Raw genomic sequence first — 26,210 nt, 5'->3', positions numbered from 1 at the left:
ATTTATAAAAGTTTTCAAAATCTTAACCCAATAACAATCTTCTTCTTGTCGTATTGGACCCAATAACAATACATGTATGTATTGAAGATAACAACTTTAATAATATAAATAAATGTGTAGTCAGCAAATAAGTAACAAGTAATCGATATTTAAGTATTATTTTTGATAATAATTAACGATGGAATCTACATATTCAGAATTTAGTTGAAAATCTTTTTTCCATAACATTTAAACTCTACAAACTAATTAGCGTAGTGCCCAAGCAAACACGAGATCCGGATTTACGGCTGGGCCTTTTCGTCCGCACATTTTCTATTAACCCGAGGCGTTACTCAAGAGTGCCCAAGCAAACAATGCGAATTATACATACATATTTTACGTTATATCAATCAATCTTAGAATGAGGAGATTAAGGAAATGGTTTTCTAAATAAACTTCAAACAAACCAAAACAATATAATAAAAATTTATTTAAATAAGTATTCCTTACAAGGATCTACGTCACAAAATAATAAGGAGTTGAGTGTTTTACCAAATACATTTCTTTATAAAAAAAAAAATTGTCATTCTATTCACTTTAAGAAGCTTACGCAAGTTAAGGATTGTAAATTGCCTGAAGGCAAAAGGAAAGATGGAATAATATTCCTATAAATAGTTTGGTCAATATTTTGGAACTATTTAGTTCTGTGCCATATACTCGTATGTAAATAAATCTTCATTGTTCCAAATGTAATATTAAAAAAAAAAAAATGGTATATCATTGGTTGTTTACTCAATAAGTTTAAGTATCTTTTTGTACCTTCTCTAAGGCAATAATTAATGCTATATTTTTTCTTATAATTTTAAAATTTTAAAATATTATATAAACAAATTTAATTTTTGGATTAATTAATTTTATTCTTTATATACCTCGACAGATGTTTTCAATTATCATTATTAATTTTGCTTCTGACACAAGCAATGCTTAAAAGAGATAGATAATCACTGTAAATGTAATTAAATTAAATTTTAGATATGTAATTTATAATTAATTATTATATTATGATTATTATTAATAATTTATTTTTTATTATTTATTAATATATTATATTATAATTAATTTATTAAAAAAAAAAAATTAAAAAAATATAAAACCAAAAATACTAATTATATTTATTTATTATACTTAACAGACATTTTTCATTGTTAAAATTATATTTTAGTTTATAGTTTTATATTAAAGTTTAAAGTATATTTGAAAATATATATTATGTACCTGTATACGAGTGATATCTATTTGGTATTAAGTATAAAATATCCAAAACGAAATTTGAAATTTAATATTTTTTATTTTATTATATAATTATCTGGAAAATGGGTATTTTACCCGAAGCATACTAGTTGGGTCCCGAGTACTAGGAGGTAATCGCAGGTAGTGTACTAGTTGAGTACTGGATTTTTGTAGGTACTACACTAGTTGGGTCCCGGATTTTTATAGGTACTACAGAAGTTGGGTCCTGAATTATTTAATTTAGGTATTACATTAGTTCCTGAATATTTTTTGGTAAGTACCACATTATACTAACATTTGCCATCCCATTTTAACAAACTTAGGACTATCTACGATATATTTAGACCAAAGATATGGTTAAAAATATTTTTTATAGTTTTTTTTTGTTTTTTAGTTTCTTTTCAGTTAAAATATAAATTATTAGAATTGTGGTGGTAAAAATATTAAAAATGTTAAAAATCAAGTGTAAAATACATATTATATAATATAATTGAATCGGTCATTTCGAAAAGGCCATATCTCCATAAAATGAAAATTGTCAGGAAACATAAAAAACTATTTTTAGAGATCAAAATTAAATTTAGATAAAAATTGAAAATGTGCTGAATTATTTAATTCCTTAATAAAAAACCAACTATGATATGGCTGTCTCGCTGGAAATATGCATTATTATTAGTTAACACATCTATCACATAAAACTAGTTTTGAAAATGTATGGAGATATGGCCTTTTCGAAATGACCGATTTAATTATAGCCATATAGGTAAATGAAAAAATATTAAAAATGTTAAAATCATTATATAATATAAATAAAAATTAATGGAAAAGAAACTAAAAAACAAAAAAAAACTATAAAAAACATTTTTAACTATACCTTTGGTCTAAATTGATTATAGATAGTTTTAAGTCTATTAAAATGGGAAGGAAAATGTTAGTACAATATAGTACTTACCAAAAAATATTCAGAAACTAGTGTATACTTAAAATAATTCAGGACCCAACTAGTGTAGTACTTAAAATAATTCGGGACCCAACTAGTGTAGTAATTTTACATTCGGGACTCAATTCGGATGCAGCCATTTTACTTAATTACGGTGTGAGTAAATTTGTGTATATTTTAAATATGCTATTGAGAAAAAAATATGTTTGATTTTAATTTTTACATTACATAGTATATTAAATTTATTTTATTGTTTTAAATGGTACAATACTGTATATTTTGAGTAAAACAGTTGTGATTTCATTAATATAAAAAATAAAATCAAATATATTTTGACGAATTGTTTTATTTTATTTTTTAGGTGGCTATAAAAATGATCGATAAAAGGAAGTTGGATGCAGTTAATCTTGAGAAGGTACATCGAGAAGTAGATATTATGAAGCAGTTGGACCATCCTCATATCATTAAACTATATCAGGTTAAGAAAGTTAAATACTATTATATGAATAATGTATTGTTTTCGAATACATGCTTTAATTATTGTTTTGTATTTATATATATAATTATACATATTGGTAAAGAATAATACCTTAAATTAGAAAAAAAATATAAGAATTAAATAGTAATAAGCTACTAAAGTTGTAAAAACTTCTTTTCTTTTCTCCTCAAAGTATTTATGTAATTGGATAAATCTCAAAAGCTAATGGCCTGTGGTGTCGAAGCTTTAAAGATCGATAAAAAAAAAGTTAAAAAGATAATACCTTGATGAGACGATTGTTTTAAAAAAAACCATTTTGAGTAAATAGTAAATATAAATAAGTAAATAGATATAAAATGGGTAAAATTTAAATTAGCTTAACTTCAAAACTAAGCTAGTGCGACAATTTTTAATCTACTCAGATTCTGGTCTCACTAATTCTGTTTTTTTTTTTTTTTTTTGGTTATATCTCTTAAAAACAGCTGTTATAAAATACATAGTTAAATAAAAATAAATGTATAATAATTTGTTGAAAAATGATGTGGTCTTTTAGCTTTCAAAATATTATTGAGTACTTTTCCTGATTACATGCTTCATTACTATTATTACTATTATTTACTATTTTAGTTTTTTATATTTCTTTATTATAATTATAGATTCAGATAAAGGATTATATTTACAAATAGGTTACGTTATATAAAAAATATTTATAATTTGAATAAATAAAACATTTAGTGTACATTATATATTTATTTTTAATTGCATTTCGAAGTACAGATTTATAATTACAGAATTATAATTATAATTATTAATCGGTTATATTAAAATATTTTGATAATTATCATTCATTAATTATTTAACTCACCTGTGATTACTCTATGTATTTTAATTTTACTAAATTATTTTGTCTACAAAATTTACAGGTTTTTAATTTTGAGATGTAAATTTAGATTTTTATTTTATTGTGGTTAATGTTAGTAATTGAAAATAAGTTATTTTCGTCATTATTAGTGTGAATATAAATTAATTGTTTATAAATTTGAATAATTATATTTTTTACAGGTTATGGAATCGAAAGATATGATATATATTATTTCAGAATATGCCAGTCAAGGAGAAATTTTTGGTAAATATATAATTATATATATTGCTATATTTATAAACGTTGGACATAAAACTTAAAAATTATAAACCAAATTGATTGATTTTTCCTTTATAGTTAGTTTAATTATTAATTTATAAGTTGGGAATATTTTACTACTACTACTACAAAAAAAAAAAAAAAAAAAAAATACGAAAAAAATAGTTTTCACAAATTTATAAATATTTCAATTACCTATATGAACACGAGAAAAGATTTGATTTTAAATTAGTGATGAGCAAACCAAGATCAAGACCAATACTATGGTAGTCTTGATCTTGGTCTTGTTCTTGCAGACTCATTCTTGGTTTTGGTTTTGTAGAGCCATTATAGTCAGTGTTGGGCAAATCGTAATCTGATTCATGACGATTAAAAAATATGTTAATTTGTAATCATGACTATTTTTTTAACGATTAATGATTAATGATGTTTCAATAACGATTTTGGACTGAATAACAAATATATTATGAGATAAAAATGTAAAAAAGATGTAGTTTATTGATCATTGTAGTGCACTTTAAACGTATTATACTTATTGATTATATGTAGTATATTGTAAAAAAAAACGAATAAATAAGGAGTAAATTTAACAATGATTATGATGTAAGCAGTTTTTATATATTACAGACAAAAAATGAAGATTCACAATACAATAACATATTTTTTTTGGAAAAATAACTTTTTAATAATAAACTAAATATAAACATAGAAATTATAATAAATCCAGTTCATAAAAATAATAATAATTATGTAATAATAATATAATAATAAAAATAATAAATAGTGTAAAAATTATAACATTTTTATAATATATTTGCTTTTAATACAATACGTTTCTCAAATAGTTGATCGGATAATTTATGACTTCTTGGTTGATTTATCATTGTTGCAAATTAAAAAAGTCTTTCCACTGGTACCGACGACGGAAGTGGAGTATTGTATTGAATAAAAACTTGTTTAATAATAGGATACTTGTTTAGATTATTGAGATTATTTTCTTTATCGGACAAGAAATGTAGAACTTCTAATTCTGATTTTGTTCTACCAGTTGATGTCGAAGAAGAAGATTTGAAGTCAAAAATATCGTCCAATTGATTTATGGGTGATTTTTCTGAATGTAAGGGTGAGTTTTGTGCACTAACACATCATCTGCTGCTTTCTTGAAAATATGAATGAGTCTATCATGGTTTTCTGTTTTTACATATGTGAACCAACGTTTTTTTAAAACGCGGATGTAAATACTGCTATTGAAGCATTAAGAGATTCAGGAGAAGAAAATCTAAATAATTTTCAAATCTTTTCTCAATATTTTGTAACAATGCATCGATTATATGTTTGCAATATACCCAGATACGTTTTGCTAAATCTTAAATTTTTCTTCTTAATGCTAGAAGACATGATGGTACTAAACCATAATAAGTATTGGTTTCACCTTGCATTATATCCAATGTTTCAGCTATTGGCGCTGTGCATAATAAATATTCTTCAATATAATTAAAATCTTGTTCCCGTAAACTTTTTTTATTTATTTCTAAAGTAATAATTAAATTTAAAATATTTTTTTTTTATATTTGATATCTGTCGAAGTGAATCGTATAAACTGTTCCATCGGGTTTCTCCGGGCTTACTTAATGCATTTTCTAATAAATTATGTATAATTTCAGCCGATTTTGGCTGTCCATTTAAATACCAAAGAATATTACATTTATTCATTACTGAAACGTGTACTAATGACAATTCAACAGAATTTTTCATAACTCTATTTATATCTGCAGTTACACATAAATTAAGAGTACGTGCGTAACATCTAAAATGCATTGGCAATATATTTTCTACATCTGCCCTATGTACGTAATTTTAAAATTGATTACTTTCGTTAAATTCTAAATTAAACTCTGATAAGTTTGAGGTATTAATATTATCAACTAAATTTTCCTCTTCGATAACAATTATATTTATTTTATTTAATCCAAAAATGTTGAATGTTTTTACAAAATGACTGATTTTATCACTAACTGTAGTGATAATTTTAATAGGATTCAAGCTGATTTCCAAATGTATTTCATTAATTAGATCAGAAATATTATCATAAGTATGACTTCCTTTAAAACAATAAAGGATAAATGATAAAGCCTTTGATACCCGATTTAAATTAGTCGATGAAATCCAGTGACATGTTACCTCTAGAAAACTTCTTTTTTTCCAAACCAAATATCTACAGTAGTACAAACAAATTGTACATATTTTAAGTTTTCTTTTATTTCAATTTGGTTTTTTTCATAATAAGTATCAATTTTTCGACAAAGAGATCGCCGGCTTAAAATGGGTATGGTCGAATTGCACTTGGGTTCAAAAAAAGTAATGATCGAACTGCACTCGGGTAAAAAGCAGGTATTGGTCGAATTGCACTTGGGCTCAAAAAAGTATTTCAATAAAATTATCATGCATTTGAAGGGGTGAGATTTATTTTATTTAGTTACATTTATTACCATTTAATAATCATTAGCGTGGTTAAAAATTATTGTTTTATACATCACATTATTAAATGTTAATTATATATATTTACATTATAATTTTTATATTATACATTATATTATATTATATTATACATATTATTATTATTAGGTATACATTTTTTTTTTTTAATCATATTTAATTATTGTCATTATTATAATTTTTTGTAGTAATAACTAAATGTGTTCAAAAATTCTACCCGGGTAATACGCTTCTGAGTATATATGTTATTATTATATAATATTATCTGTGTTATCTAAATGGCACGAACTAATATATAATGCTATTAAATAAGTACGCTGTAACGTTCTTTAACAGAAAGATTCGTAATATTTTTAGAGGGTTTTCTATTATAACTCTTTTTTTGAACGAGTGCATTTCGATCATTTATTTGTAGGTAATAAGTGCATTTCGACTATCCCGCTATATTCCAGAATTGGATATATTTAAATATTAAATATTTTTTTAAAATATGGGTTTTCTACACATCTCATCATTGAATGTAAAAAAAAAATTCATAATTTCACTTTTGAAGTTCTCTTGTGTTGTTTTAATTTTTAATTGCTTAACAAAAATTTTAACTTTTGTATTTGGTGGCCTAATTGATCTCATATGATTTTTATATTCTTCTGTTGCTTCAGAACCATGTCGACGTTTTAAATGTGTAACAAAATTAGAAGACAAACTTCTATAACCTTTTAGTTCTACTATTTTTGGCTTACATTTTACGCATTGAATCACCGTTTTACTTTCAGATGTGCATGATTTTTCAGCTAAAAATTTAAAAAAATTACTATAAATTGATCGTTGAAATAGTGGTGGAGAATCTGGAGATGATGAATTTCGATTGTTTTCTGATACAGAAGTTCCTTCGTTGTCACTCATTGTAATATAATAAGTAGAACGTAGGTTTATCGTATACGAAGCAGAATAAAACAAAAAACAACGAAATGCAACCAGTAATGTACCAAACCAACTAAATACAAACGTTTGAACATTATTAGATAAAAAAAAATAAATACAATTTATCGACCAGTTTAAAGTAGTTCTACAATACAATATTGGGCGATTGTAAATTCCACCGATTTACAGGTAATCGATTTTAGGCTTGGATTTATAACATGTAAATTCCACTGATAATTTTTTTTACCTGAAAAAAATGTAAATTCCACCGGTACGTATTTTTTACCTAAAAACACATAAACTCCTTTGAGAACACACATCCAAATATACATCTAACTTTACAAAAGCTCGATTAGATATTAAATCATTCACTTATATTAAATTAAACAGCATTAATGAACATAATAATCTTAGAAATTCACAATCAAAATCACGCCAAAAATATTTAAACACCGTAATTTCGGCATTAAAAAAAAAAACAATATTACCATTATGCAATTCGTCAAAGCTGCACCTAAACATTACTTAACCAAATTTTAAATTTAAAATTATTGTATCTAAATACACTAAATATATTATAATAAATCTATACCCACATAAATTATGTAATCCTAATTAATCAGATTGAATTTGGATTAAAATTTTACCAACATAATGTTACTTTTATTTCAGGTAAAAATAACTTATAGGTTGAATTTACATTATTTTTTTTAAGTAAAAAAAAACATATCAGTGGAATTTACATTTTTTTTTTTGGGTAAAATAAAAACGTTAGAACAGTAGAATTTACATGAAAAAAGGTCTAAAAAGGTACCAATCGGTGGACTTTACAGGCGCCCACAATATTGTAGTTATGCAATAAATTTTGTGATAATGATTAACGATTAAGAAAATGTAATCATGATTATTGATTACTTTGAAAAATAATTAAAAGATAAATAACTAATGTAGTTTGATAAATTAATCGTAATCGATTACGTAATTTAATCGTATATTAATCGATTATGCTCAATACTGATTATAGTCTTGATCTTGCTGCAAGACTCTTGCATTATTTAAAATTTAAAAAAAAATTATATCCCTATCTAAGCTAGAAGTTTGTAGAATTTAATAATTGTTTATTATCTTCAAGATATAACTTAACTAGTACAACATACGAGTATATATATATATAGTATATACAAAATATGTTATATGATTCAAATTGCCAGAAATCTGATTTTTACTACTGGCGATTTAAAAAAAGTCACTAAATTTACTTTTGGATACATTCATTTTAATAAATATACCTTATCGCCATCGTCTGTATCAGTGATTTTGGTATTATTATTATGTGTTTTTATGCTCGCATATCAATATTTGTGTCATATTCCGCAGCTTAAAATAATTCCATTACGTTTCTGTAATAGCTATTTGTTACAAAACTATTTAACGGTGAATATCATAACCAATTATTTCTTATCTTGTTTTCAATAATTCAATAATTCGTTATTTTTCCAAACTTATGTCTTATGTCAAATTTAATATGACATTTTTATTATATTTTTAATGAATTATTTTTATTTAACCTACACTAAATGTGTTTTTCTGGGAACATTTTTTTTTTTATTACAATAAAAATTGCAAGACTGGAAGACTCTTGCAAAGTGGGTCTAATTTTGACCTTAGTCTTGCAGACTCAGTCTTGGTCTTGTTCTTGCAGAGCCATTGTAATCTTGGTCTTGGTCTTGCACCAAGACCAAAACCAAGACTAACTTTGCTCATCATTATATTAAATGAATAATGAATAATATTATTAATAATAAATTAATAATTATTCCGTTAATAATCATAAAATCCTTTTGTAACATAATTACTAGACTACAAGGATTTTTACCAATTTTTATTTTTTTTTTAATTAAAAAAATGCTAAATCTTAACTATTATAGCATATTACAAGTAGTTTTATTTAACCCATAACTATTATAGATAAATATAACATGTTTGTTTTTAACTGACTTTATACTTTAATCTAGTTTATATTCTATTTATAATTATGTATATTTTTATATTATTGTTGAACTGAAACTATTTAGAAAATATTTAGAAAGTTTTGAACAAAAAATTTAAGACAATAACTCTAGATATATGTTATTTATCTTACAATACTAAACAACAGGTGTACTTGCAATCATTTTCACCTTGTAGAAGTTGTGTTATATTTAGTTATATTATTTTTAACTATGACTCTCAAGTACATTTTAAAGTTATAAATAATTAACATATATTTATTGTTTCTAAATTACACTTTAAAATTTACATATAAATAATACGGAGTTTATAATTTTAATAAGTGTTTGAAAAATATCGACGAATGCATAAAAGACTATAAGTTGTTAATGAACAAAACCTTGAATAAACCTTTTAAGAGAAATTTGGGTTATAACTTTATTTATATTTTTTTATATCGTTGTTTATCAATTATATGGAAAAGTAATATTACATGTATTAACTATGCTATGCATTTTACGGAAAAATTACAATTTTTGGCATAATATTCGATGTTTCGAATTATAATTGAAAACCTTATGAAGTAAAAAAGAGAATTTTTAATACCTCATTTTTATGGCTTCTTGAATTAAAGATATCAAGTATAAGTATGAATTGATATGTAAAAAATATTTATATAATATTATAATACTATACACTTTTGTACATAATGATGACACTGTACGCATATTTTAAACATTTATGAATTTAATTTATATAATTCAATAATAATATGTAGATTTCAGGTTTTTAAGGAAATATGATTATCAATACATATAAACAAATATAAAAATTAGAAAATGATTTCTTACAATATTAGCATACATTATTTAAAATATTATAATTTTATTCAATTTACTCGAGTTTTCTCTTTCTGAACTGAATAAAAGACCGCAATTACGGTAAAAAATATGTGTGTGTTGTCACATTATGATAGTTATACTACATATTTTGGTAAACTTATACTTCAATTCATATTTATCTAGATTCTTAATTTATGAACAATATATTTTGATCTGTATTATATAATAATATATAATTTGAACAAATAATGTTCTTAAAATATTTGGTATATGTAAGAAAAATACATGAATTTTAGATATCTTTCTTTTAGATAATATTCATAGTATAGTTATATATTTTAAATATTTTTATTTAATACGCTTATTTATTCATATATACACAAAATTAATGAATAATATTTTTTTTTATATATTTTGTTTCTTGGGCATCTTATATTAAATTATGTAGTCCCTAGATTTCTGAATAATTTATGTAGGTCATTGGTAAGTAGATTATAGATACAGATTTATATATTATATACGTGAAAGAAAGTTTTATGTGAGAAATGGCTATTTTTGGTTTGCTTGATGCACGTCATTAATATTTATTATATTATAATAATAATTTATATTTAAATCAATATTTTAAACACATTATCCATTATAGTAATTTGATTAACTTATTAGTTGTTTTTAAGTATTCTAGTATTTCACTATTGAATGTCGATAGAATGAAATAAGTTACCAACATTATATTGTTATTTTTGAAATATTCACATTCTAGTAAGAACTTAAGCTTTTAAAATACTACTGTATTCTAAACATTTATTATCATTGTTATCATTAACTCGTTTTTATTTTTTCGAGTTTTATTCACATCATATTATTTAAAATAAAGTTTTAATTAAACTCTTCATAGGTATACTGATGTCGTATCTATTATAATCTAAAATACTTAATTTATGTAGGTAATACTTTAATAATTTGAATTGTTGATTGCTTTTCGAAAACAAACGCAATAGGCATTTAAAAATCAAAACATTCTGCGTATTATTTCTGATATACTATTTATATACAACCAAAAAGGTTACGACAGAAAAAATGCATGCAACTCTTATACAAAACTATTTAATTGGAGAAAAAAAAAACTCATAATACTTCTTAAACAATTATATTGTACGACATGTAATGGGTTCTTTAAAAATATTAATAATTGCAACTGCAAGCCGTTTATTACGATTTTCTAACGTACGAGTATATGATTTGTTGGTCATTCGATTAGAAAGAATTTCGTTCAATAGTAGTTTTCACGTAATATCGTAACAGTGTCATATTGAATGTATGTACCGGAGTTCCTATTTTCATTAATTATTGGAAAATCCTCCAACCAATAAATGATATTGTCATGTGACATCGAATGCATATTTCAGTGCATGTGTGTGGATATTATAGTAAAATTAATATATTGGGTAAAAGTATTAAATGCACAATACTGACACAGTGAACAAGGTGAGAAATGATGATGACGACGATGATGTGGAGGAACAGAAGATGGTGATGATGGCAGTAGTAGTGGTAGTTGTTGGCGGGGGTGGAAAGATGGGAGCTTTTGGTAGGTTACGTGTGCGCCGTTCGCAGTTCGTAGTCGTCGGCACCGGTGCACCCGGGTCGACAGTGGGCAGCGACGGCGACTGTGACTGTGTACAACAAAAGAGAGCGCGTGCTAGAGAGTTTATTGATCGTGCGAGCGGTCGCGACCGGCTTCAACGCACCACCGCCGCCGGTTGCTTTACGCCCTCGTCACCACCACAAGCAGCGATACTTAATACGTCGACCCCAAAAGTACACCGTCTTCGTCGTTAGTACTCCGTGGTGTGTTGTGTTTTTCATCCCACCTACACTACTATTACCTCGGCTGTGTCCGCAGTTGTTCGCGGCCAATGCATCGATGAGTGCATACTACATTATTGTATTATTAAATGTGCTACGGTTATATATATATATATATGTACAGAGGTAGGACTAGGGATTTTCACGCCTGGGGATAATTTTGAAATTACGCCCTATCATAGACCAATAATCAGATACTATTCTCGAGAATTTTTTTCTAATAATTATTATACAATCATAATTATTAAGTTTTAACCTAATAACAGTATTTAACAAAGTGAAAAATATTAAATTAGTTGTTAATAATTACAAAAATTACATCCTCTAAAATTTTACGCCCGGTGATGAACCCCCGTCTTCTACCCCCTAGTTCCGCCACTGTATACGTAGCCAGTAATAGTATTCGTTCCTTTCGTATTAATTTTTCATCGTTGCTGTTATATACACCTATATATACCTTAAATGCCTATATAATATATATCATAGACATTGTTAAATTATGTTCGGGGATTTGAGATGGAAAAGGTTTTTTTTTATAGATCCTCGGGGGTCGGGACCATGATTTTGATATAATAATGATAAAAAATAAATTGAATCATTCTTGTTTTCAATTTAATTATGTTAAAAAAATAATTACGCCCAACACAGGATATTTTTTTTCATTCATTTTGCTTTTGTTTAACACATTACAACAAAGCAATTAGGTAATCGTAAATTATAATTAATATAAATTACAAAATTATAATACAATTACATTTACATATAATGTAAAATTAATTTATGATTTTAATAAATAAAAAATCGAAGATTTTAATTGGCGGAAAGCTGTAATAATAATAATAGTAGTAATAATAATAATAAAAATGTTATACAGGATAAGAATTATGTAACAGCGTTGTTTTTTTGAAATCGATAAGATACAGATTCTGATGTTAATTTTTATGACACTACAATGAAGTAAGGAGGCTTCAAAAAATAACTTTTCCTCTTTCCTATACAAAGTATTATATTGTTTTTATATCATTCGGTTTTCACAATAAATTATAATACATTTTATGTTGCAAAATTATGTTAATTTCATATATTAACATAAAAAAATCCCAATGGGTGACCTATTGCTTTATAGTCTTGTCTTTTTCGACCCCTCAAAATCTATTATTATGTATCATTTCCACGGGTCGATTCAGTTTCCTATAAAAATTCCGGGTTGATACAAGACTCTTTTGTACTTGGGTTGCGGTGTAGATGCCGCAGATTGGAGCCCACACCCAAAAGCTGACCGCATGATCTTCATCAAGTATTATATTGTAAATTACTACTCCAAGTGTTTGTTCAAATAGCACGTTCATTTTAAAACATTGCTTAACTCGAAGAAACCCAATCGGCCACTATAATGTATATGTCGTCGAGTATCCATTAGAACAGTTATTAAAATTAATTATTAATCACAAAAACAGTTTTGCGGCTTTTACATACAATACAAATAATTTCAACCGCATACAAGTTAATTTTCAAGTTCACATACCACTCTTTATAACCACACAAAACTTTTAATGTAATTCTTAAGAATAATGTTCTGTTATAAAAATTAAAAAAAATAAAAACAATAAATAAACATTTTTATTTAAAGCAATATACTAACGGTATTCAGTTATTTTGTTTTTTATAAACTTCAATGTGTATATTTTATTTGAAATATTATTCTGTTAGTTTACATTATTTTTATAATAAGCAAAAAATATCAGGACTATAGCTAGTAAAATTCGTAAAGACTCATTTAGTGAGATTTTTTCATTTTATTTCTAAATGAATTTAGAAGTTTTAAATAAATACTGTCTTGTTAACTAACTGTTTTATAAAAATCTATGTTATAGCTGATTAAGGTTTTTTAAGTGGTTTGAAATATTTAAAAAAAAAATATTTTACTTCTTTAATTTACATTTTCTATGTATTTTTAAAATGTATATTATACACAAAACTTTTTGTGATAATTTATATTTGAAAAATATCTTACAAACACCATACTAAAATAGTTAAATCTTTTTTTGAGTGAGTTTTTTGTAATATGTTTTCAAATTTATAAAATATTAATTCAAGAAGTAATTGCATTGAAATGTTAAAAGTTAGAAGAATGACCAAAATATAATGAACATTTTTTATGTATGATTAAGTGCATCTTAAGTCATAATAAAATGCTTTTTGCAATAAAAAAAAATCATTTATTATTCGATGTAACATGTACGTACCCATATATAGAAATATAAGTTACGCATTAGTACTCGTATATCATTTAAATTAGAATCTTTAATATAATTTTGTTCCAAAATTATGTTCTTTTATTTATATATATTTTATAGTGTAGATATAACAGTGATATTGTTCAATAAAATTAATCGTTTAAAATATTAATTAATCAATGGATGTAATTTAAGATAAATTAACTATGGACCTACATAGATATTATAAGCAATTAGTATTATTCTTAAATATTTTAATTATATTCGTGTTCACTATTTGAGAATGGTGTATATATGGGAAGTTATATTTTTAAACTTAAAGATTTATTATTTTACAGTCTCTATTTTATTCCAACCGTATTTATAATATCATCAGATATTTACTATAACATATTATTAAATTATTGATATATTTTTTTCAATAGATTACATTGCTAAGTATGGCCGAATGACTGAAGCAGCGGCAAGAAAAAAGTTTTGGCAAATTCTCTCTGCTGTAGAATATTGTCATAACAGACATGTTGTACACAGAGACTTGAAAGTATTAAGTTATTAAGCCATAGAATTATTTTTATTTATAATAAATTATTTTTCAGGCAGAGAATTTACTACTTGACGCTAATATGAATATCAAAATTGCTGATTTTGGATTTAGTAATTATTTTACACCTGGTGAACAATTGGCTACTTGGTGTGGATCACCTCCTTATGCTGCTCCTGAGGTTTTTGAAGGAAAAAAATATTACGGTCCTGAGATTGATGTTTGGGTAAATATTTAAAATTTTGATATGGACTAATACTTTTTATGGACTAATATCTTCTAGTATTGATTAACATTTTTTGAATATTTTAAAATAATAATACTAATATTTTTTGTATATACTTGTTTTACAGAGCATGGGTGTAGTTTTATATGTATTAGTTTGTGGAGCACTGCCATTTGATGGAAGCACATTGCATTCGCTTAGAGACCGAGTTCTTTCTGGAAGATTTCGTATACCATATTTTATGAGTACTGGTATGTATTATAAACGTTCATCACGTAAACATTTTGTCTTTGTATTCCGAAAGAATCATTGTTTTTATTTTGATCCACTTGGGTAAATCTGTTACAAGTTCAAAAACGTAGTGATGTGACAGAAACATCAATATAACACTGCTCAATTTTATTAAGTTTTAAAAAAAATTAGTAAAAAACCAATAGACCAAATATTATAAATTGTGTCTAATATTCTTAAAAGTTGCTACCGCCTTTGTATACACAATATTAAATTATAATTTTTTAATTTTTTTTTTTGCATTATATATATAATAATAGATAAGGAATTGTAATTTAATGAAACACGGATATTTTATATTTTTGTGTAATCTCGTTAGGTTTTAGCTTTTATAATTTTATATTTTTTTATTTATGATTTGATATTTTTGTTTTATACTTATTAAATTAATTACACATTTTGATAAAAGTTGTATCATCGTATATCTTTACTTGATTTATCAAGTAAACGGAATAGCATGATTATGATACATTTATTAAATTTATAAATTGTAATGTTAATTAAATAACTGAAAGGTTTCATAAAAAATGAAATCATATAAAAGACAATTTACAAACTTGCATTGATGCAAGCATGCGTATTTTTAATGAATTCAGTGTGTACTTAGCGTTGTGTTTATTTATTATTTTTTAGAATAGTTCACTATTTTAATTAATAAAATGGGGTTTCCTATACATTTGAAAATTTATCTGTATTCATCACAATTTACAAAAAAAAAAAATGTAATAGGTATATTATATATGTAATTAAAATAAAATATGCTTTTTCGATATCAATTATTTTCCTAAGAGTATTGTAATATAAGTTATTTAAATAAATAACTTTTAGTAAACGAATCGTTCTCATTTTCAAATGTGAAAAAAAATATTCAACTAAAAGTTTATAAGTCATATGTAAGATACCTAAGCTTATTTTTTATAAATGTTTGTTTATTTGCAGTATTCTCTAATACTTTTGGTACTATTTACAAAACATATACTTAGTTTAAAGTTACATTCACGGTTTATTTACATGTTTTGAAAGTTTTTTTTTACTTAATATTCTTTTGAATAAAAATGCTTATCTGTTGAATATTTGTAAAGCAAAAACATTATATATATTTTTAAAAGTTCAAATAAATACATTATAATTTGATTGACGTAAAACATTGATTGTACTAGCCTCGGAAGAATATATATATAATATATATATGAAGAACATTGTGTATCAAATTTAACGATTGCGATGACGTAACTATATGTCGTTTTGTCGTAAATTTTCATGTTCAAAAATCTAGTCGGTTTTATTTTCATTCGGCGTTGAGTCTCCTCATGTGGCGTGACGCACATGCAATGACGTCACTAGCGTTAGCGACGGAACGATCAATTTTACACAATTGTTGGGCGCGCTTGGTTGGCCTAAAATAACTTTACTTCGATTTTAATATCTAACGTTGGTAATAATTAATTTTTATAGGTTGTGAATCATTGATACGAAAAATGCTCATACTAGACCCGAACAAAAGGTATTCTGTTGAACAGATTAAAAGACACCCTTGGATGTTGGAAGAAGCGCCCAGATTGTTACCGGGTACAATAGCGGAAATGCCTGCAGAACCTAATGATCAGGTGCTAAGGTTCATGAGTAGTTTGGATATAAACACAACAAGAACTAGACAGGTTATTTAATTTTTTTGTATTGTTGCTACTTAATATTTTACTATTTGGTGTGTGTTCGTTATTACTAAGACGAAATGATTGTTTCAAAATATTTGTATTTTTTTCCTATATCATACCTACTTATAAAAAGTAATAATCAAAAAACAATTTCGTTTCATGATCTTTTGAATTCAAATAATTTCAATGATTCAGACTTTATTTACGTAAGTATCATTATTTTATACTTGTTTATATGGTGCTTGAAAAATATTGAAGTATTTTAAGAATATTCTCTACATTTTAGTATTTACATAGAACAAGATAAATTTCATGTTATTTTGTTACATAATTTGTTTGAACATTCCAACAAAAATTAGGCACCAATTATTTTATACTGGCGATGGTAAATATATCAATTTAGATATCGAAAAAAACTTTTCCTTCTAAGAAATAAATATGTGATAAAAACTTATCATTATTTTACTGCAAGTTGAAAAAATTTATTTTCATTCGTACAGAAATCATTTGTGTATTCTCAACCGATTTCAATGAACATTTCAAGCTTTTAGTGTATATTTTATTAGTTTCAGTTTTCATGAGTTACCCACTCTAGTTGTTATAATCTATTACGAGTAATAAGAACCATTTTCGAACAATCAATAAAAATAATACGATTTATAGTAAAATTGTTTATATTGTATGCGATTGCAGTCGTTAAGGAATCGGACGTACGACCATTACGCGGCCATATATTACTTGTTTCTGGAGAAGCTCAAGCAGCAAAAGTCGCAAGAAAACAGTAGTCATTATTTACAAGATAGGAGGCTGTCGGAAAAATTGTTTCCGACTGCGTCTTACGAGCCGCAGTTGTTTATGGGACACTCGAGTCCCAATAAGAGGGCATCGATTGACTGCCCGGCTGGACACCAATATCTGCCGGACTTGTGGAAACAACCGAAGACCAGTGCCACGGTGCACCTGACCAATCACATGCCGTCCAACCGGCCGCGGTCGTACAGCCAGGGCCGCGCCGTGCAGCATTCCGTCAACTTGGCCGATCTCAAGCTGCAGCAACATCCGCCGTTTAGAGAGCTGCCGCAGCTTCCCAAGTTCAACAAAAGCAAAGCGGAAAAAATACCCGTGGCCGAGCTGATCGCCGGTGGCTTGCACGACGAGATACCTAAGATCTGCTACCACGCTCGGTTGGACCACATGACCATGATCGCGCCGCAGTACTCCACGTCAACGGACGAGGGCATCGAAACGGATTTGGAGGACGCGGTAGCGTCCTCCAGTCCCACGCAACCGTCGTCGTCGCAACGGCTCGCGTACCCGCCGGCCGCCGGCTCAGTGATCAAGAGCCATAGCCAGAATCTGGCCGAGCTGCCGTGTGTGGTCAACCAGTACGAGTCTGATCTGGTGTCCAGTCTGCCGTCATGCGTTGCTAACGAAATGAAGTACGCGGACTGTTGCGCGGCGGTGATGAGCAGCGCGGCCACGATCAATAGTTGCAGCGGGCCGCCGTACTCACCGTGGGACAGGCGCACCACTTTCATGGCACACAACCAGGGCGCGAGCGAAGGTGTCCGGCCGCGGTTGGATAACATGTCGCCCGTTAGCTTCCGGGAGGGCAGACGGGCTTCCGACGGACTGATGAACCATATCGATCCGGCAGCCGCGACTGCTGCGTCCACGGGGCCGTCGTCGCCCAGGTCTCAGACGCAGCAGCAGTACAGTAATCGCGTGGCGACCACGGGGGTGTTCAACAGCCAAAAATTGCAGAGGGAGTGCTGCGTTGGCAAGGCGGTGGACCTGCATCACGCGGAGCAAAAAGAGTACGAGACGCTCAAGACGCTATACCAGAGCTGTTTGCCAGGCGATGAGCAACTACGGAAACAACATCAGCAGACAATACTTATGACTGCGGAGCCGATCGGACGGAACGGTGTTGCATCCCAGCAACAGCAGCAACAGCAGCAGCAGCAGCAGCACCATCGTCACCAGCACCACCATTCCGGTGAGTACCGTAAGGATTCGATGCCGCCTAGGTCACCGTCGGCCACTATGGCTAAACGGTTCAACTATACGGACGGCTACGCGTTGGACAAGGCCGGGCTCCAGCAGCAATTGCTTCAGCAGCGGTTGCTCCAACACAAGCGCACCGTGCTTCAGAAGCAGGGAGCTGCTACCACGTTCAGCCAGTGCAACGTGACCGCTGCCATGGCGGCCGCCGTTGCCGAATCACCCACCAAACGGTCACACCACGGGCACCGGCAACCGCTGTACAACAAAACAACCGCTCAATTATCGCCCCAGCACAGCGGTGACGGCCACACGCAACTCCAGGCGGACGGCAGCTGGCAGTCGCTACCGCACACAATGGCCACATGCCAGATCAACGACTTCGACAGCCAGGCCAATTGGCTGTCAGTGCCTGACCCACAACATCACTGGTACTGTTCCACTTCCGGACAGCAGTACAGTTTCTCCAAGAATTATTCGCAGGTGAGTGTCCGTTTTGCACATTTAACCATCGGATTTAGAATTTTTATGCGTTGAAAATCATTGTTAATTCGATTAGATCATTATAAACTTTCATAGAATTTATTATTTAATATATTCATTTCAAAATGAATATTCGTTGGAAGCTGATTTACTATATTATATAATGTCAGTCCTTTAAAAGTGGGTCATATTTATGAAAAGTTAGGAATGTTTGCATCTAACTAAAATGTTGTTCTGACGCTCCGTTGCAATGCTGTTATTCGTTTGTTCAATTATGAGTGGTCATAAGGTCAAATTTTATTATATTAATCGAAGTTAACCCTGTTACTTTTCAGTAATTGACGATATTATATTGATCAAATATTATACTATAATTATAGTATTAATAAAAGTAATGTTAACTTTTATGCGGAAACTGATAATTTACAATGGTGGGTTTGTTAAACGTTAGGGATAAACATTGATCAAAATCTAGAGTAATTTTAGTGTATAGTACTTAACCAATAATGAATGAAATAAAATTTTAAATAAAATCTTTATATGATTTTATACAATTCTAAATGGCATTAATACTCCGCCTTTTGATGATGTATTTTTGCTATTACTAATATGACTATGACAATATACTTAAAAAATATATACATGTACAATAAGATTAACTGTAATATTCAGAATTATTTAAATATTTTCATATTAACACATACATATATTTTTGAAAACAAGTATATTTCTAAAAACTTGGAAATATTTAATTAAATGTGAAAAAATGTATACATTTAAAAAAATCATTAAGTTTATTCGAATAATAATGTATATGCCTCTTTCTTTCTTTCTCTTTCTCTTATTTATTTTTATGTGAATTTTAATTTGATCCGATACTTAAATAAAGACTCGTGACAGAAGAACAATGAGAGGGATCTGCGGTGGATACATAACTTACTGAAATATGATCCTAATAAAGTGAAAGTGAAAAACCTTAACCTATATTTTAACATCTTATTGCCTTTATACATTTTATTTTAAATAAAATCTTATGATCAAATTCCGAAAAGTTTATGCTGTTACTTATTAAAAAATTAAATTGTATAAATTAATAAAGACATGTTTTAAAATTACATTGATATAAAAATACAGCAGTAAAAATTATAAATTATTGTTTGTTAGGTTTTAAATAATTATTTCATACATACCAAAATATTTAAATATTTAATTTAAAATAGTTACTAAAAAAGTGAGTTAAGAATTTTTGTATGTTTTTATTTATTTATAAAAATAAAAATAATACGAGTACTTAAAAAAGTAACTATTACAATTTCATATACTTTCATTGTACTTATAGGTGTTTTGGTGCATATGTTTGGGCGAAAACTTCATAAGTTAATATTTTTGTAACACTTTGAAAAGCAATTGAATTATTGTATATATAATCAACTTAAATTATAATTTTGTTTAATTAAAAAAATTAATTTAGTTTTTAAAGTTTATATTAGCAGTTACTATACATTCTGGTTCCTTAACTTAACCAGTTATTAAGTAATTTGTATATGCGAGTAAAATATTTGTGTTCCACGATTAAAGACATTTTATACAGTTATTTAACAAACTTAAATTGTTGTTTAATTATAACAAACAACAAAATTAGTTGTTTGTATATTAGTTATAACTTTATAAAATACATATTACAGATATTATTTTTTTAAGTGTAATATTTCATGAGCTGAATATTTTTTATACCAATTAAAAGAAATTTAATATGTATTGATTCAATGTTTTCTTATGTTGATAAAGTATTACTAAAATTAGGTACAATTAAGAAATAATTCCATACAAATGTAACAAAATGTTTATAATGTTATTGATTTGTCTCTTCAATGCATTAGGGTCAAACTATACGGAGTGTGAGCGTGGGTGCAAGGTCATTAAATTCTAGAAATTCACAACGCAACTTAAAAGCAATGTGTACCAAAGTCTGGAGTGATATTTTGAAAAGCAAGTTCTATTTTATTTATGCGCTATGCTTTGCAAGGCCGGTATGAATAATTGATTTTAAGACACGTTTACTTACGATTCGACATTATTATTGTGAATATTATAGGCTATGCGTAATTATTTTCAAACGACTACTAAAATCAGTGGCGGATCTAGTATTTTTTCATGGTGGTGCTATTTTATTATTAATGATCCTTAATAAACGACTTTAGAGTAAAAACAAATTAATAATTTGGGATTTAAATGTTCAGGAAAATTAGTTATGTTTTGTACAAGTTTTGTTTATTCTCTAGAAAAATATGAACTCTATAACAGTGGTTCTCAACTGGAGTAACATGAACTCAACGTAAGGATAACACAAAACCTCAACGAGGAAATGAAAAAAAAATTTAAAAATAAAAATATATTATTCCCTCACTGTCATATAAATAGCATACCTCAATTGATGTATATATTTTTTATATTTAATTTTGAAGTTCGATAAACACATGTAGTATTTTGATTTGCGACAACGCTGCGTTATTGCGTTATTGATGGACTTAACCTATCATTATTCAATTATTTTTAGTGATATGCAATACTTAAATTTATCTAGATAAAACTCTGGTATCTGTATCTTATATAGATAAATTAAAATAATGATACTAACTGTCATCTAAGATAGAAACTATGGTCTTCTAGATCAGTGGCTTTTAACCTTTTTGACTCGTGACACATCAGTTTTGTTAGCCATGAAAACCAAAAAAAAAATTTTTTTTTCAGATATATACTCAATATTTAATTTTCATTATAAGTATTGATACAAAAAAAAATAAATAGATTATAAGAAAAAAAAAACGTAGTGATATTTGACTGTTTTCACGCAAAATACTCCATCTCGGCTCAATTTTACACCATGCAATTCATAGATAAATGATAGAGAAATGAGTTTTATTGATAAGTCGAAGTAATGGTATAGCGATAGCCTATCGTTAAAGCATTACTTCATTTGATGTTCATTTTTATCTTCTACTCATATAAAATAGTTTCGGGTCTATTCTAAAATGATTTTATCCGATGTCATATGTCATATATAATATGCATAATATTATAGTATATAATATGTCATATACTATATATAATATAGTATATGAATAGAATTTTTTAAATTTGAAACTGAAGACTTATCATGACCCAATCTTAAAGCTAACGTGACTCACCAGTTGAAGACCATTGATCTAGATAAATTTTTCTAGATTTTTTACGAGAGTCTATACGGAAATTATTCTTTCAAATAACAATTTTAAATTTATTTAGGATGACCATATTTATGAGTAAATTCTAGATATTATGCATAATTTATAATAACAAAAAAATTAACTTACTATAGGTTATTAAATATAACCTATACAGTATAGTCTATAAGTATATTTTCTTAATAAGTTATTTGTATTTTAAAATCATTTATATATATGTATATATATATTTATATAATTATTAATTTTCAGGGAAATTATGTCACTTTTCAATAAATTACGTCATACACCTCGGTGACTGCTTTCATCGTAACATATAAGAAGGGCTCATAACTATAGCTCTAAAAATGGTAGTTACAAGGGCTATAATATGCTCATATAAAATGTATAAAAAAATTTCAAACTCTTATTATTAAAATACCGATCCTGTCGCTTTATGATATAATTAAATATATAATTTAAACTAAAAGAAGAAAAATTAGTTAATTAACATGAATTAATTACAAATATAAATAATTAATACTACTATAATTACTTGTTATTATAAAAAAAATAAAAATGTAAATGCTGTAAGTTATGAGTCTTGCATATAAGTATATCTATAAATATAAATGTTGTAATTGTAGACATTTGCCAGTTAATTGACATCTATTACCAGTTAAATCGGAAAATTATGTAGTTAGTGCGATTTGACCACTTCAAGAGTTGGTGAACTCACACTAAGGTAGGTGCAGTTTTTGATGCTGCAAGAAAAAATGTAAATTTAAATATTGAAGTATATAAATATATTTATCTTTCTTTATTTTTTGATTAAGACTCAGTTAGGTCAGCATACCGCTTGTTAGTATAAATCTTATTTATGGATACCCAGGAATCATCATATGCTTATATTAGCGACAAAAGTATCATTAATCAAATATATCATAACAAAATTTGTTCTACATTTAATAATATAAGATAGTTAAAGATGATTTGTCAAAAATCAAATTTTATTATTGTTGATAATTTATTAATCCCAACTCGCAGTAATATCAGATTATATTATTATGTACGCCACAGGTAGATTTAAAGATCAATTGAACGGGCGAATAGGGACGTAGAAGAAATATTAGATTCATGGATATTTGATAATAAATTGAAAGACTGACCAATGACATTAAAATTTGTGTATTTCCGAAAAATTGGGTCATGAACTTTAGTAAGCTATTGAATGATATAAAGTGTACAGCAAATATAGAATTGGTTTCAGCAATAATATCTTATGATGAATGATTATTATCAATTCATTTGTATTAACATAGTAAAACAATTTGATTTATTTTTATGAAAAATATGAGATTTGTTATAATTTACCAGAAGTCTTAGTAAATTACGTCATTGACCAGTGAAATTATTAAATTTTAATTTAAAATGCTCTTTTTTTTCATTTACTTACATAATTGAATCATTTTGGTAAAATGTTTACCAATGATCATCTTTCACCATAACATACACATATAATATATATACGAGTATATTCTATATATTCGTGTCATTGTTTTACGATTCTAGAATAAATATGATTTAATTGATTGTCAATGGATCATGATGTAATATTATGTAATATAGATATGGTAATGGTTCATTTAACCGTATGTATATATTAAGTCAAATAAATTTGGTATGTATTATAATTTATAAAATACATATTATTATAACTCAAAACTAATAGTCAAATTGTATACCTCTAAACAAATTATTTTGGCCCTTATGTCCACAACTAGTTTCCCTTGTCAATAGACTATTATTGACATTATTGCATTATTATTATTATTATTATTATTATCATTTTTGTATTATTTAACATATTTTATTAATAATTATTATAATTACTATTATTAGTGATTTAACATTTAAACTTGACTTATATATTCTTATTAATATTAATATTTAACTAAATTATGTTTGAAGGATAAAATGAAAAAAAAATTATCTCATTTCTGTCTAGATAAAAATGATTTCATCTTATTAGATAATGATAAGAAATGTAGATCTCTATTATTTTTTCATTATCAATCTAGATAAATTTTGAATTCAAATTTTTTATTTATATCTAGATAAAAAAAATTATCTAAGCACAGCATTGGTTATTCTATAGTCACTATGTAGTATTATAGCTCTACAACTATAGAAAACGATATGAGACTCGCTCATTCCACTAACAACTCTCGAATTTCTTGTATTTTTATAAACAACCCGGGTAAAATTTCCCACATATAAATCATTATTGTTTTTACTCTTATTTTTTTATGTTCTTATGTTCTTACTGTTTAAACTTTAAAAAATCAATGTTTATTGAACACTGCAACTCAAGTAAAGTAAACGTATTCATCACAAAATATTAAATATTCTTACATACATTATTTTGTTACGTAATGATGATGTTAAATATGTTTTTTCAATGTGTTTTCATAGCTCAGTAGTACTGTTAACGTGCCAATGGCTAGTTCTTTGTTGGCGGCCAACGATATGACGTGGACATCGCCAAGACTGCAGTCGCTGTCGGAAAACACTATTTCGGAACTTGGAGAACAAATGGAATCCGGCTGAGTTCATGTAAGGTTTATTGTACTATATAATTTACATTCACTGCTATAGTTTATTTAAAAATATTTTGAAAAAAAATATTTAAAAACACTGATTGATAAAAAATTAGTGTGATTTTTCACATTTTTCCTGCTTAATGGACGGAAGATCATGTCGATAAAACATCGATTTATAATTTTATTTTATTTTTAGCTCTCATAACATTTTACATGATTTTTGGTTTATTGTATTTTTGTCAGTTAAGCGCCAAGGTACTTGTGATATATTTTTTTTGTTATGGTCGGATATATTGACATTGTGATGATGTTTTTAATATATTGCTATAATTGTTTGGTATTTTTTCAGATCACAGACAAACAAAATATTATCACACAGATATTAAAATATATTTTATACAATACACACTCAACATTCGTTAGTCGAGACATCGTGTTATTATTTAATTAGGAATAATTGTGTTGGATAATGTTTTTTTTTTTATAACAATGTTTTTTTTTTTAAGTACGCTTAGAATTCACTTATGAGTATATTTGTAATTGAAACAATCAAATTTGTGAAATAAACGGTTTTTAAATATATTGTTTATAACATACGAGCTCAGATGTGAAATAATTATTATTTGAATTATCATAATGTTGCCATTCAAATTTGATGTCTATAAATTATGTTAGACTAGAGTAAACTTACATAATATTCTATATTACTCGTTTTTTATTAAAAATTGATGACTTAGTGTTCATGTAAAGTTGTGATAAGTCCTGCAGCTGTATGATTTATTTCGGAGAAACTTAGTACATTACTGCAGTACCGTATTAAATAGGTAAAATTTAAATTTTCAGGCGTTAATCCACAAGAAAATTTATTACTTAACATGTATTAAATATTACACATGAAGGGTCAATTAATGGATGACCATCATTATCCCACCAAATCAATAATACGAAGTTATGCATTGTTTACTACTTACATATTTAGGTATCATAAAAAATATTTATGATTTGTAAAAAATTCAAAGATA

At 27.0% G+C, this 26,210-nt stretch overlaps 1 protein-coding gene across 1 annotated transcript in view; it reads left to right on the top strand.

Moving 5' to 3' along the window:
* Positions 1-25,794, top strand: part of LOC112683806 (serine/threonine-protein kinase SIK2-like) — a 39,342-nt gene extending 13,548 nt beyond the window's left edge. Inside the window, exons 2-10 of the mRNA XM_025554974.1 lie at positions 2,571-2,687; positions 3,750-3,813; positions 14,608-14,723; positions 14,779-14,949; positions 15,077-15,200; positions 16,696-16,898; positions 17,589-19,382; positions 25,061-25,201; positions 25,538-25,794. Coding sequence (XP_025410759.1) covers positions 2,571-2,687; positions 3,750-3,813; positions 14,608-14,723; positions 14,779-14,949; positions 15,077-15,200; positions 16,696-16,898; positions 17,589-19,382; positions 25,061-25,195 — 2,724 coding nt within the window. The 3' untranslated portion in view covers positions 25,196-25,201; positions 25,538-25,794. The remainder of the gene's footprint in view (positions 1-2,570; positions 2,688-3,749; positions 3,814-14,607; positions 14,724-14,778; positions 14,950-15,076; positions 15,201-16,695; positions 16,899-17,588; positions 19,383-25,060; positions 25,202-25,537) is intronic.
* The last annotated feature ends 416 nt before the right edge of the window (positions 25,795-26,210 follow it).

The sequence above is a fragment of the Sipha flava genome, unplaced genomic scaffold (assembly GCF_003268045.1).
Source record: "Sipha flava isolate LNK unplaced genomic scaffold, YSA_version1 236_pilon_pilon, whole genome shotgun sequence".
Taxonomy (NCBI): domain Eukaryota; kingdom Metazoa; phylum Arthropoda; class Insecta; order Hemiptera; family Aphididae; genus Sipha; species Sipha flava.
The sequence above is the reverse complement of the archived record's forward strand: the minus strand, read 5'-3'. Positions and strand labels throughout refer to the sequence as shown.